This window comes from Montipora foliosa, chromosome 9 (genome assembly GCF_036669935.1).
Source record: "Montipora foliosa isolate CH-2021 chromosome 9, ASM3666993v2, whole genome shotgun sequence".
NCBI classification, from domain to species: Eukaryota; Metazoa; Cnidaria; class Anthozoa; order Scleractinia; family Acroporidae; genus Montipora; species Montipora foliosa.
In genome coordinates, this window is record NC_090877.1 from 13,094,039 (window position 1) to 13,107,377 (window position 13,339).

The following is a 13,339-nucleotide window of genomic DNA, read 5'->3' on the forward strand; positions in this document are numbered from 1 at the left end:
GCCAAATAAATTATTCTTTTGTTTTAATGCTAATAAGCCCTACTAACCTCGCTAAGACGAGCAAATTTCAAAAGAATGTTTGTTTTAAAACGAGGGCAGTAGGTCTAATTAACATAAATACAAAAGAAAGTAAAGTTGGTCGCCATTTATGAAAGTGGTCTATTGCTCGTTTTGAACGCCTGTCAAACATGAACACACTCAAAGCAAGTACCACGTGATCCTGAATGACTGACTGCAGTTGTTTGTGGTCACCAATCATAACCACTTGTCGTACTCCTGAGCACGTGATGGGAACGAGAGCCATTCAGGCTCCTTGCACATGCCACATTCATCAACAATGCAGTCTTGGATATTATCACACGAGGATATTATCATGATCAGCGAAAACTACGAGTCAACAGGAACTTGCTAATAGTCTAAATGAGTTCTATGTCTTAGTTAATGCAGACATTCCACCACTCAATGATGCTACTATACTGCCAGCCTTCCTTCCAGCTTCTGGAAGTGTCAATACTGCCCGGTCTTTCGAGGTTTGTAAGAAATTGCTTGCCATCAAATCTTTCAAGGCCCAAGGCCCAGATAATGTACCGTGTAGATTGGTGAAATAATTTGCCTACGAATTGACTGAGCCTGTTACCAGCATTTTCAATATATTACTTCGATCTGGTATTGTACCCGCACTCTGGAAAGACTCTAACATTATACGTATTCCTAAAATACAACCACCCACAAACGAAGGCGACACTAGACCTATTTCTCTAACTGCTTCTCTGTCCAAGGTCCTTGAGGATTTTGTGGTCACCTGGTTAATAGTGGATGTAAGGGATAAAATCGACCCAACTCAGTTTGGATGCCTGAAGGGAACCTCTACAACGTATTGTTTACTTGATATGATTCATACTTGGCTCTCGTACCTCGATTCCCCTGGTCATCATCTCCGCCTTTGCTTCCTAGATTTTTTCTAAAGCTTTCGACCGTATTGGATATAATTTACTAATCGAAAAGCTTTTGGATTTAAGAGTCCGCAGGAATTCGAATCGCCGACAACGTGTAAAACTACCTGATGCAATTTCTGATTGGCTCCCGGTAACAGCCGGTGTTCCCCAAGGAACAAAAGTTTTGTTCCTTGTGATGGTTAACAATTTGAATGCTACTACACCTGAATCATACATTTGGAAGTACGTTGACGATGTTGACGTCTGTTTGTAAACACAACATGGTAGTCTGCAGCACTGCTCACCTTTGCGTTGTGGCTGGAGGGTACTGATTATGTCACGATTTCAGTTGATAATATAAAATGAAATCGCTATGCATCATGGGATACTATTCATTTCACCGGCAAGGTAGAGGTCTTGGGTTTCGTATCCCGTTGAAGCCACCTGAATTTCTCAAGTTTCTGTAAAAGACAATTGCTTTTAATGTTGTCCATCAAAGTGCGAGGATCACTTCTCTCAATTTTTGGGCATAAAATTGGTGTCCTAAAATCCCCAGCTTTGTTCCAAGGAAAAGAGTTGAAATTTACACACTTCAAGGTCATTTGCTTCTGAGAGAGATAATAAATATAATCTGCGGTAGCAGCGCAATGTTTAAGGAACAATTTGCTGTTGTACGAGAACACTTTTCACGTCAGATAAAGACATTTCAAGCAGCTCTTGTTTGATAGTTCCGAAATTTTAGTGTATTAAGGTGTACATAATTAGTAATTACTTACAGTCTAGTTTTCTGTTTATAACTTCTGCTTATGGTAATTGTTACATATTGTTTACACCATAGTTGTTAGATATCTATTGTAATGCGCTTTGCTTATTTAATAGGATTCGCGGAACAGAAATAATTAATATTATTGACAAAATAATATTATAACCCCCAGGACTTTTTAAGAGAATGTTTTAACCGAGGAAGAGACATACTACTGTGAACAGCTTGAGGCCAAGGTTTTGAAACATTGACGAATAATAATGTAAATTCGAGTTGTTTCAGTATGTTTCCGGAATCTACACTTCAATAGATGGTTTTCACAGTGACGTCATCAAATTCTAAAACCAAAACCGCAAGGTGTTTTGAATTTTTATCTTTTGGAGGTTGACGATGAGCTAGTAATAAACCTTTTTTCCGGTTTCCAGTTCCATGACGTCTCTCGTTTCGAAAAGACAGCATTTTGAATTTCTCAATTGTCACCTTGCGTGACACCATGATACAAAGTTATTTCGGTGAAAAAATGTCCATGCCTCTGAATCTCAGCAGTCTGAGCGTTTCAAGTACATTAGGAGATGTGTTCAAACTCATGTATTTCATCTCATGAGCGAAAAGTGAGCGTTTTCATTGCTAAGTGAATTTCAGAGGTTCGTTTGGATTTCTGGTGCCATCCGCGTTGTTGAAAATCCGACAACAAAGTTGTGAAAATCCGACATCCGAGTTGTGAACATTTCACAACAAATTGTGAAATCCGACATCCGAGTTGTCAAAATCCGACATCCAACTTGTAAAAATCCGACATCCGAGTTGGTGAAAATGCGACATCCGAGTTGTGAAAACCTGAAAATGCGACATCCAACTTGTAAAAATTCGACATCCGAGTTGTAAAAATCCGACATCCGAGTTGTGAAAATCCCCCATCTGAGTTGTGAAAATAATGCTAGGACAGAGAAAAGTTCAACCAACAATATGGAAACGTTTCATTCATGACGTTTTCTCACTGTGGGACGTAAATCATGAAAGAAGAAATCAGCCCGTTCATTGCGTAAGCTATGTATTTCTAACCAACTATAAAAGGCACAGAAGGAGAACACTTTCCCAGACACAACACCATGCAAGGAGAACGATTCGAAAAAGAATGTATTTACGATATCAAGACATATCACCAGCAAACTGAAACCATCCAATACACGCATTTTATCCCTTGTCACCCGCCAGGTGTCAAGAAGGGGTTTTATTAAAGAAGAGGCCATTTAGCTCCTCCGAACAAACTCTTGAAAAACAAAAATTGAGGCCGCACTATCTCTATTCATAGCCCGCCTTGAAGAGCGAGGCTACCCAAAACATCAATTTTTCTGGAAGGCAGTCGGCACTTTAAAAAAAGTCAAAACCAGCAAGAAAATCCTACCATTTGTCACAGCGTAATAATAACAGTAATAATAATAATAATAATGATAATGATAATGATAATGATAATGATAATGATAATGATAATGATAATGATAATGATAATGATAATGATAATGATAATGGTAATGATAATGATAATGATAATGATAAAACTTATATGGCGCCGATATCAATATTGCTATTTTTATCAGCGCTTAAATCGTAAAACTACATAAAACCAGCTAAAAAGGCATATAAAATTACCAAAAAGCTTTCGGAAATAAAAATGTCTTGAGTGTCTTTTTAAAAGATGCTATCCAGCACTGTCAAACAACAATGATGCGCGAATGCAGTTTTATTCAAAACGAAACTTTTACAACTCAGATGTCAGATTTTTACAACTCGGATGTCGGATTTCACATCTTTGTTGTCGAATTTTCACAACTCGGATGACGGATTTTCACAACTTTGTTATCGGATTTTCAACATTTTTGATGCACCTACAAGTTTCCGTACACCAACCAGCAACATGGCGGCTTCATACAAAACTCAGAAACCATGCACCGCACAGACCTGAGAATTGGTGAGGTAATTTATAAATATGTATCCTACAACATTCCAATTTTTTGGCTTATTTCATTGAACGGTTTCGGTTTTCTTTTTTTTGTTGCGTGACAGTGAAAACGATATTCGGTATAATAAGGTGGAGGACCCAATATTGAAATCAGTTTTAACGCAGGTGGATTTTACAGGCGTAGCAGCTGAACAGTGGAACCACTGCACATTACTAAGTTATGTTTGAGAAAACACACTTGGCAGATTTCCTTACACTTTTAGAAGCGCTAATAGTTTCCTGTATCCCGACCATCTTATTTCCCCCCTTCTTCTTTGCAAATCAAATTTACATCCTGCTTACTCTTTTTTGTAAATGTCTGGTTGCGACTACCATTTTAATTTTCTTAATTTAATTTTATCTTTTGGGTTGTCCTTGTTTTGACCAGGTCAAATCTTAATTATCATTTAGACCAACAAACTTCTGAACTCGCGTGCATTATGGTAACGCGTCTAACTTGTTTACAACAACACGGGAAACCGAGCGAGTGATTTTGAATTTAGAGCAGATATCGTTCTGAACAAATGAACAAGATGAACAATTTCGATATAGGGATTAAAAAAAAGTCAAGTCTTTAGACACTAGGATATTGAAATGACGACAAGTTATTGGCTGACGAGACATGTGGCAAAACCCTGGTCAGAGTTTTTCTCTGTCCTTGCCCAGTTCCATCAGTGGGGCTAACGCTCACATGGTTTATAGGGGATAGAAATCTCGCACTTCACCTTACACTACACTCTTTTAATTGAGGTAAACATTAAGTCTTAGCAGTCGCGCTAAGATGACCGATGAACTGAGTTCTCGAAGCCTCTTTATAACCGCCTTGGAAGTTTTGTCGATATTGTCTTTAAACGTTTTGTCACTAACAGGAAACACGTTAATCTGCATCGCAGTTTTCAAGAACGTTCGACTTCGGTCAACGACTAACTTGTACATCGTTGCTCTAGCACTGAGCGATCTGCTGTCCGCCATTTTCGTGATGCCTTTCGTTTGCGGCGTGCTTGTAGCCAGTAAATGGATTTTCGGTGACGTGATTTGCCATTTTCACGCTTTCTTTGGCTTATTTGTAATATACGTTTCCCCCGTAACGATGGGTCTGACGGCTGTGAATCGATATGTGAGGATGTGCAAGCCAGACGAGGTATACAGGAGATGGTTTTCAAAGCGGATGTATATTGCTTTCCTCACGTGTGTGTGGATCGTCGTTGTTTGCTACGTTGCCGTTCCGCGGTTTGCAGGTTTTCAAGAGCACCGGTTCATTCCAGGTTATGCGCGGTGTTCCCTCGAACATCACGGCTATGCTGGGAAAATGATTCATTACTGCATTGTCCTCGTTCTCTTCTTTTTGACACCTCTGATAACAACTGTTTTCTGCTACCGAAAAGTGTCGAAGATGATACACCAGCACAACGAAAATGCTTTAACTAATATTCAGCAAGGCGTTAACACGGTTATCGGGCACGAAATAAATATCAGTAAATCCCTCTTTGCAGTCGTTTTTGCCTTCATGGTTTGTTGGGTACCATTTTGGATTATTGTAATCCTACGGCGTTTCTTCCTTGAGGAAAAAATTTCTCGAAACGTCGAACTCTTGTGCATGTTTCTCCTCTATTTCTCCAACACAATAAACTCTTTCGTGTATGCAGGAATGAATTCCGCTTTCAGACGAGAATTTCGTAAGCTACTCCTCTACAAACAATGTCGTAAAGATACCGTTGCATCTGGCAGAGAAGGGGCAAACACAAGAAGTAAACATGCGCAGCAACGTATCGGATAAAGCTTACTGAGTTGGATACACAACACCACCGTAGACCGTTTTCCAGGAAGCTGTGTGTTTCAGTAATCCAGTCATTTCACTTTGGTGTTGATCAAAATTTTACTTGTTTCCACTCATAGACATCGGTACACTTCCATTTGACTCACTTAGCGTTTCACAAAATCAACAATCATCCGATGGATCTTATTTTTGCCCACATTCCGAACCTTGGTTCTTGATCCGGCCGCAAGTGTACCGATCTCGAAAGAAAGAAAGAAAGAAAGAAAGGTCAACCTCACGAGCTGGGCGATTGCGATCTTTGCGTTGAATTCGCACATTTCTTGTCAAACTTTATAACACTTGAAAGAAAAAGAAAACTAACAAACACAAAAACCCGGTATCTTGCCATCATTTGATATAGATGCTTCACTGTTTCGCGAGTAAACATGCCGCGGTAACTTGATCACGGCTCCCGCTGAACTCGATGTCACTTTCGATTTTGCGATTTACTTGTGAAGCCAAAAGTACAATAACAAAATTGAACGGAGCAAAAATTTACCAAAATGTTTTTCGCTGATGGTAACTTTTTATATTCGCGGTTCAAATTTAATGTTGTTTTCATGTCGTAAATTTTGTTGCTGATGGCAAAATATTTTATCGGTTAGTGTAAAACGCAGACAGCAGACTGCAGACCGGGGGTCAAGTGCAGACTGAGGGTGAAATGCAGACTGCAGACTACAGACCAGGGGTAAAATGCAGACTGAGGGTAAAATAAATATTAATGATAAAAAAACGAGTCATAAGGATAAAATAAAGAGTGTTTAAAACACAGTCCTGTTTTACATCTGTCAACAACTGCCATTATCATGACTGCAGGTCGCTGCACCTTTTGGGGACCTTGCTGTTAAGAGTCCATGGAAAATTAGATCGTTGAAATCATCTGTGCTTTGTTTTTGCGGTTTCAGATGCATTAAGATGTTCAAAGTTATTTCTCACACCGGTGCATCGAGCGATATCGATTGAAAAACCAACAATTATTACTTGTAATACCTGAAAGGTATCCGAGTTATAATCCCGGTTGTCTTTTTTCGGTGCGACGAAATGCACAAAGAATTTCATGTATTCCGAGCAATTAGGACGCGGGCTTTCATTAGTTAAGCTATACGTGATAACCCCTAGGGAGAGGATGTAATTGAAAATATGAACATCTTCCAGATGCAAAACAACCGAACTTGTGAACTAAAGGATAAAAATAACGTACACGAAAGCGAATGAAAGGATCCTAATAAGAATTTTTTACATCTCAGTGATCTTGGCTTAAACCGACTGAAACGTTAAATTGTTGCAAATTAACGGTATCTCTGTCTACAATTGGTATTGTAGCCATAGGTGTTAAAATAAATTGAGTTATTGGGTAATTACTCAGTGACTTTGTTCGGTGCAGCAAAATGGTTAAAAGCAACTCACTTAAGGAAACTATACTTTTTCCAACAACAACAAGGATTCAAACAGCTTCAATTCTTACAGAGTTTGATGAAAATCCCGATTTATAACATGCGGTGGGGCAACCAAAGTGATGGGAGCTGTGTTGGGGTTTCAGTGTGAAAGTACAAACGGGTACGAACACTCATTATTTTATCTTATGACTCGTTTTTCATTATTAATATTTTATTTTACCCTAGGTCTGCATTTTACCCCTGGTCTGCAGTCTGCGTTTTACACTGACCGATATTTTATTCTCGATCAACCGTCCTGAAAACTTTCTTCCGCTCTTCCTAAAAACTGTGTATCAATATTTATTTACTTTTGCATCAATATTTGTTTTGCATAAAGCAAGCTAACAAAACCTGTACCAGCTTAGTTCGCATTTTTGAGCGTTAAAATAGAATTTTCGGTCCTATGCTTCTGTTACAAAGTGGTATATATTTTAGGTCACCCATCTAGATACTAACCCCGACGGAAAGGGATACACTTCAGTGAACTTTTGTATTGCTGTCAGACACTCAGAGTGCACGCTAAAACTTGTGGGGAAAAGAAGTTGTGATGGAACTTGAAAATGATCAACGTGTCAGCGTAGAAGCCAATGTTTCTCGATTCCCTTTTATTTTCTTCAATATTTGTGGGTTTAGTACTTTGCTAGTAACCGCATGTCTTCTCAGGGGGCTATTTACTTAAGACTTCTATCATGGCACTACCATGATATACAATACCAAAACAATATCGTGTACTGTTAGAGCTACATACGTGAATCTCCTGGAATTCAAAACGCAGCTCAGTTGACAATATGGAATAAAGTGCTGTGTTACTGCACTACCACACTTACGCAATGCGTGCCTATTTTTTCTGAAGATGACATGAATTTCTTCTTTCTGACAAATGATTAATAGGCTGGTAGCCAGGTTTTTAACAACAGAAAAAGATCTTTTTCGTCGTATGAACGTGTGAGCCAAAGGGCCTCTGCTGGTACTACTTCTCGGTGACCGCTTAAATGGTCTTAATGACCCACGACTTGAAAAAATGGCCTGGAACGCTGCAGTTCAATACCACCCAACTCAGTCCCTTCTGTTTTTGAGTAACACGTACCACAGACAACCCAGCTTACGCTCATGGAGCCTCTAGTTTTCTACTTAATCGATGAGGACAAAATAATACGATATTTTGCGTTACATTTACCATTTCCTTGTTCAGCTAAAAATACAATTACAGCGATTATCGATCACACGCACCCCTCAACGACTGTTTTTCACTTTTCGGAAGTAAATTTAGATGGACGTCAATTAAATGTTTCCATATAAATAGTCTTGTTTACTTGGCGGCAACCGAATTTGTCACGGAAAACATTTGATTGACGTCAACCTAAATTTTAGTTTCGAAATATGAAAAAAAAAATGTCGTTGTGGGGCGCGTCTGACTGGTAACCCCTGTAGAAAAAAAAAGAAGAAAGAAGTGCCTCCCAAGATTTTAGCGACACATAAGATCTATGTTGTAGTTTTGTTGTTGATTGTAATTTTCTTTTATTTTTCTGAACGCTAAAGGAATTTTTTTCTGGATCTTTTGTTGCCGCGGTGACGTATTACGTCACATTAGTAAGTTCATCTTGTTAAGCATCTACTGGTGTTTCATATGGCATCATAACATTACCATTAAGTGAAAAAGTAAAGTACCTACAGGGATAGGCAAGTCTTTGTAACATAATTAAATATTTAAAAAAAAAATTACTTTGTTTACCCTCAGATTTCAGAGTAGCTAGTAGCTAATATCTCCGAGCATTGAACATATACAATTGCTCAAATCATACAACACGCAAAGTCCTTCTCGGCCATCGGCAACTGATTGCTGTGGACAAAAAAGCTCATCTGGTATTTGCAAGGCAGCAGGTAGAGCAGGAATGTAGCGTTAGTCGTCCACCTCATCAAAGTCGAATCTTACGTTATCATCGTAAGGAAAATCGAGATTTTTGGAGGAGTTCAAATCATACAACAAAAGAAATTCATCCTCCTGTTGCTCGAAAGGTTGCTATCAAGGTTTGTTAAAGGTAACTAAAAGACAAACAGAGATATTAATTTAAAAAAAAGAAAAAAAAAAGACCAAAGCAAAACGGCGGCCGCGTCTATTTCGCAGCTTAATTTTCTAGTTCTGGTGGCGGCCTCGACCCATTCCATCGCGGCCACCGCTGCCTCATCCCGACAGCCTCCAGTGGTTGCTTTCTCAAGTAATTGCCCTCATATAGCTCGTGCCCGACGGCTCGTTCCGACAATAACACTATTCCCGGAAGCGACATTTTTAGCGGTGGCGATATGACTGGAACCAGGCGACAATGTTTTCTTAACCTTTAAGGCTAAATGTGAATTAGACCTGTCTATACAATATAGGGTATAATTCTGCATTTCAGAAGGAAAATATCATTCATAGTTATCTGATCCGGATGTCCTCAAACCATGCGCTACCACTCCCCAAAGTAAAAAAACAATGGGCATTAATATACAAAAAAAATAAAAGAAAATTTATTAGCATTGTCATCCCAGTTTAACTTAAATATACAGCCACAGCAAATCATCTGCTCCAGATGTTCACACGAGTTCATCCAGCTCACTTTTTAAAAGGGATGTCTTTTCGTCTAACAACCGCGTCATTTTACAACTAAATCATTAAACTTGACCAAAGATAACCCTTATAGGTCAATCTACACCCGTAAAATTTGAATGGTGAATGGTCTAAAAAGGAGAAGACTAAAATAAATATGATTGGGATTTGAACTTCCCACTGGCTTTGTATTTTTGTTTTTTGTTTTCCCACGCTAAGGAAAAAAAAACAAATAGAAATTCACAGGGGCTGTGTTGCAGAACTTTCTACGACAGTCGATCAAGCCTTTGCTTAAAAATTCAAAAACGCGGATTTAAAAAAGGTGAAATTTCTCTATAATACCACGCCTTGGTTCTGTAAACATGGGATCAAAGTACAAAATAAGTGATACTTTTTTAAAAGCAGGAGATCCATAAAAATCATCAAGTTTACGACCAAGGCCAATTTTCCTCCACTAGGCAATGATTTTCTTCATAGTGCTGTAACAACTCTGCCCACATTTTATCCATTCCGAGAAGATGCTTGTTTCCTAAGTCGAAAAGAAACCACCTGTGTCAAACAGTGCTCTTTGCATGATCGGTACCACATTTGGCCTTACTTAAGTTTGATGTTTTCAGCGGAGATTCCCTTTCAGTATTAACTGATGTACACTTTTTTCTTAAAGAGATCCTTAGGTTTCTAAACTGTGAGCGGATGTGTGTGTGTGTGCGCAGTTAAATGAAATGATGTGCATTTGTCAGCAAAGTGAATACCTTGAAAAGAAACTTGCTCATGTGCTTGAACGAAGGGGTCCACAACGAATTTTTTCTGCAAATTTCAAATTCAAACATGTGATAGAGAGAGACAGTTGTGTAGTGGTCACCGCTTCGAGGTCTAGTTCCGTTAACGTGTTTCCGTTCGGCAAGAAACTCGACACTGTCTCTCTCTACCAAGGTGTACAAATGGGCACCGGCTATATACCGCTGGGGGTAACCCTTCGATGGACTAGCATCCCGTCCAGGGAGAAGTAGCAATATCCTCACTCGCTTCACGCTATAAGCTGCAGCCGTGGGAGCTCTAGCAGCTCGTGTCTGATTAGTCAAATAATTAAAAACGTATGTGAGACGAAAGTTCGGAACTCGAATTTGCCCGTTTTTTACCCTGTAATACCTTGGTTGTTAGCTACAGCAGAATGCAACATTGTTGGATCTTTTCCGCTTACCAATAATACAAAGCCCTTTGCGTGCACGCGTAAGTGCCACGTTCATTTGATGTTCATCAGTCAAAAATCCCAGGTGTTCCCGGAGCCAGCTTTGAGTGGGTTCTAGATCGATTTCGTCTTTCTCCATCGATCGAACCAGAGAGATTATGACATAATCCCATTCGCTTCCTGAAAAATGAACAGGACACAATTACTTGTGGTCTTACGGCTCACAAGAGTATATTGCTGGGCAAGGGGACGAGAAGGAGGAGGAGCGAGGAACCGCTTCCAATCAACACCACAACATTTTCCAAACTTCCCATTTCCAATCATGTGTGACGAGCACTGGTTTGACTTCAACTCCCAACCAATCATAAAGCGCCTTGTATGAGCATTGGTGACAATACAATTAATTCGCTTACTAGAAAAGAAAAAACACAAGATCGAACTGAAATGTTCACGTTGCACTGTCTCATAAACTAAAGGAAACCTTGAAGGAAGTGATCTTGACATCATGATTGATCAGTACAATGAGATACTCTGTTCTCTTCTCAACAAACATGTTCCATTACGGTCAAGAGAAATAATTCTGAGGCCACATGCTCCTTGGTTCAGTGACGAGCTTAGAGAACTTAAGAGCCATTTTCCGAGAAAATCGAAAATCGCAAGACACTCGTAAAAAAATCGATTTTTTTTTTCTTTTGCCAAAACATCCCTTTTAGTGACCTAATTCAAGAAAAAATAGTTTTGGGTTCAAGCGATTCATTGTACGGGAGAAATAACAAAAAGTTTGAAAAATCGATTTATGGCTGGTTTTTCGCGCTTAAAAACAACAGAATCCGACCTCAACTTCGAGAAAACGGTGAACGCATAAGAAACAATCCCTAACATCGAAACTTCAGGCGAATATTATTTCGTTCTTAATCTTTGAAGCCCTAAAAGAAAATTTGAAGAAATAAGTTTTTTACATTTACAATCGACAAGTTTAAAAAGGACATATTTGTGTCTCTTGAAATGTTAGAAAATAAAAGCGAACTTTAACTGTTGAAAAAGCCCTCTGGTATATGCCGCTTCCTAGTAAAACCCATATAGAATAAAGCCTTGGCTATTGAAGTAAATTACGGGAAAGTTTTAGCTCTGGGAATTAAATACAGCCCTGACACTGGAGTAAGCAATTTGAGAATTTCATTTAATAAAATGTATGCAAATTAGACGGCCCGCTGAAGGAATTCATACTAAACAAAGTTTAGAGCAAAAGGACTACTTACTGTTGCTAGTAATATGTTTTTACAGTGAAAATGTTATTTCTAGCTTTCAGCTGTGTTGGTGAGAGCCGTAAATAACTTTTTATATGACGACTGAAAAACGTTTGTTCATCCACATTGCCGCAGCGAAATCATTGAGATCGCAACTTCGAACTGAAACTGTCATCGCTTGATGAAACTCCGTTACCACAATGGTAAAATAGTTTTCTTCAGGGGGAAAAAGCAGAATTAAAATGCATTCGAAACCGTTGACTTCGATTTTGAATTTGTTTAGTTAAGATTTTAAGCCACCACAAGGTCTTATGACTTCTACTGACCCACGAATCGGTTACATATGCCAAGGTCACGTTAGCAAACTGTCACGAAATACTCAATAGCTTCTGTTTTCGGTCTTTGTTTTGTTGGTAAAAAATACATACAATTTTCACAGAACAGACCTTCTTGCTTAATTTGATTTATATATTTGTATTGGTCCAGACACATGCATATGCTGACTTGTTGTAAAAGACATTCATCACAGGTTTTGATTCAGAGTGAAGGTATAATATTTCCCAAAATATTTCAAACACAAATGTTTCCTTAATAAGTTTGTTATTCCCGAATTTACCACCTTGCAACAATCCCTACAGCAAAATAAAAAAGCATAAAATTCAACTTTATAGCTTGCTATAGTTTTGTTTCGGATTTGTTTTTTATCATTTTTCCTCCGAAACCAGGATCCCTAGCCAGGTAACTAGAAATTCTCAGTTTCATTTAGAGCTTGTTCACAACACAACTTCAAACTTGAGTGTGCTTATCGCATCCTTGAAACCTTCGAGACCTCCTCAAAATTGTTGAAAAGCCTATTGAGGCTAATAATAATCTTTGAGTTAAATTTGACCAATTCAAGCCGCGAGCGCGAGAAAAAGAGAACCACTCCGCAGGGCTGAATACGCGATGTGGAGTGTTATAAAATTCCACATTCTCGCGCGTAACGCTTTCTCTAGAGACCTCTAGAAATGTTGTTTAGTGAAGAAAAACAAAGTTATCTTTGGTGAACTCAGAGAACTTGCAGAAATACCTCCAGCCTGCATAACAGGCGCTTTATCAGGGGCACCCAACGACGGTTTCCCCCCGAATTACTTTGAAAAGACTATTTAGGCTATCCAGAGTACTTTTAGATCTCTAGAAATGTTTTCTAAGTGGCGCTAAGAAATTTATATTTGTTAGGGCATCCTGGGGTAACTTGAGTCTTTTCGAAGTTACGAGGGCTTCAGTGTTATTTTCCCGAACATTTTAGCAGCAATTCAAAGTTTTCCGAAAGTGATAGTTTTTCGGTTCCTTTCTGCATGGCATTTTCGATTCCGAAAATTTTAGGC

The 13,339-nt window shown here is 38.8% G+C and overlaps 2 protein-coding genes across 6 annotated transcripts in view; one reads left to right on the plus strand and one right to left on the minus strand.

The window, feature by feature from the left end:
• The first annotated feature begins 4,478 nt into the window (after window positions 1-4,478).
• On the plus strand, window positions 4,479-5,567 carry LOC137972165 (melatonin receptor type 1C-like). Its single transcript, XM_068819011.1, has one exon. It carries the CDS (start codon window positions 4,479-4,481, stop codon window positions 5,472-5,474), a length of 996 nt encoding a protein of 331 aa, XP_068675112.1. The 3' UTR covers window positions 5,475-5,567.
• A 4,143-nt stretch (window positions 5,568-9,710) lies between these two features.
• The window catches only part of LOC137972162 (3'-5' exoribonuclease HELZ2-like), a 52,100-nt gene continuing 48,471 nt past the window's right edge, over window positions 9,711-13,339 (minus strand). For all 5 annotated transcript variants that reach the window (XM_068819008.1, XM_068819005.1, XM_068819006.1 and 2 more), the window contains 2 exons: window positions 10,738-10,905; window positions 9,711-10,065 (listed from right to left, as the gene is read on the minus strand). In XM_068819008.1, coding sequence (XP_068675109.1) covers window positions 9,965-10,065; window positions 10,738-10,905 — 269 coding nt within the window. In that variant the 3' untranslated portion in view covers window positions 9,711-9,964. The remainder of the gene's footprint in view (window positions 10,066-10,737; window positions 10,906-13,339) is intronic.

Bases quoted from the DNA above. Each gene is read 5' to 3' on its own strand.
- LOC137972165 (XM_068819011.1), top strand. From the start codon at position 4,479: ATGACCGATGAACTGAGTTCTCGAAGCCTCTTTATAACCGCCTTGGAA.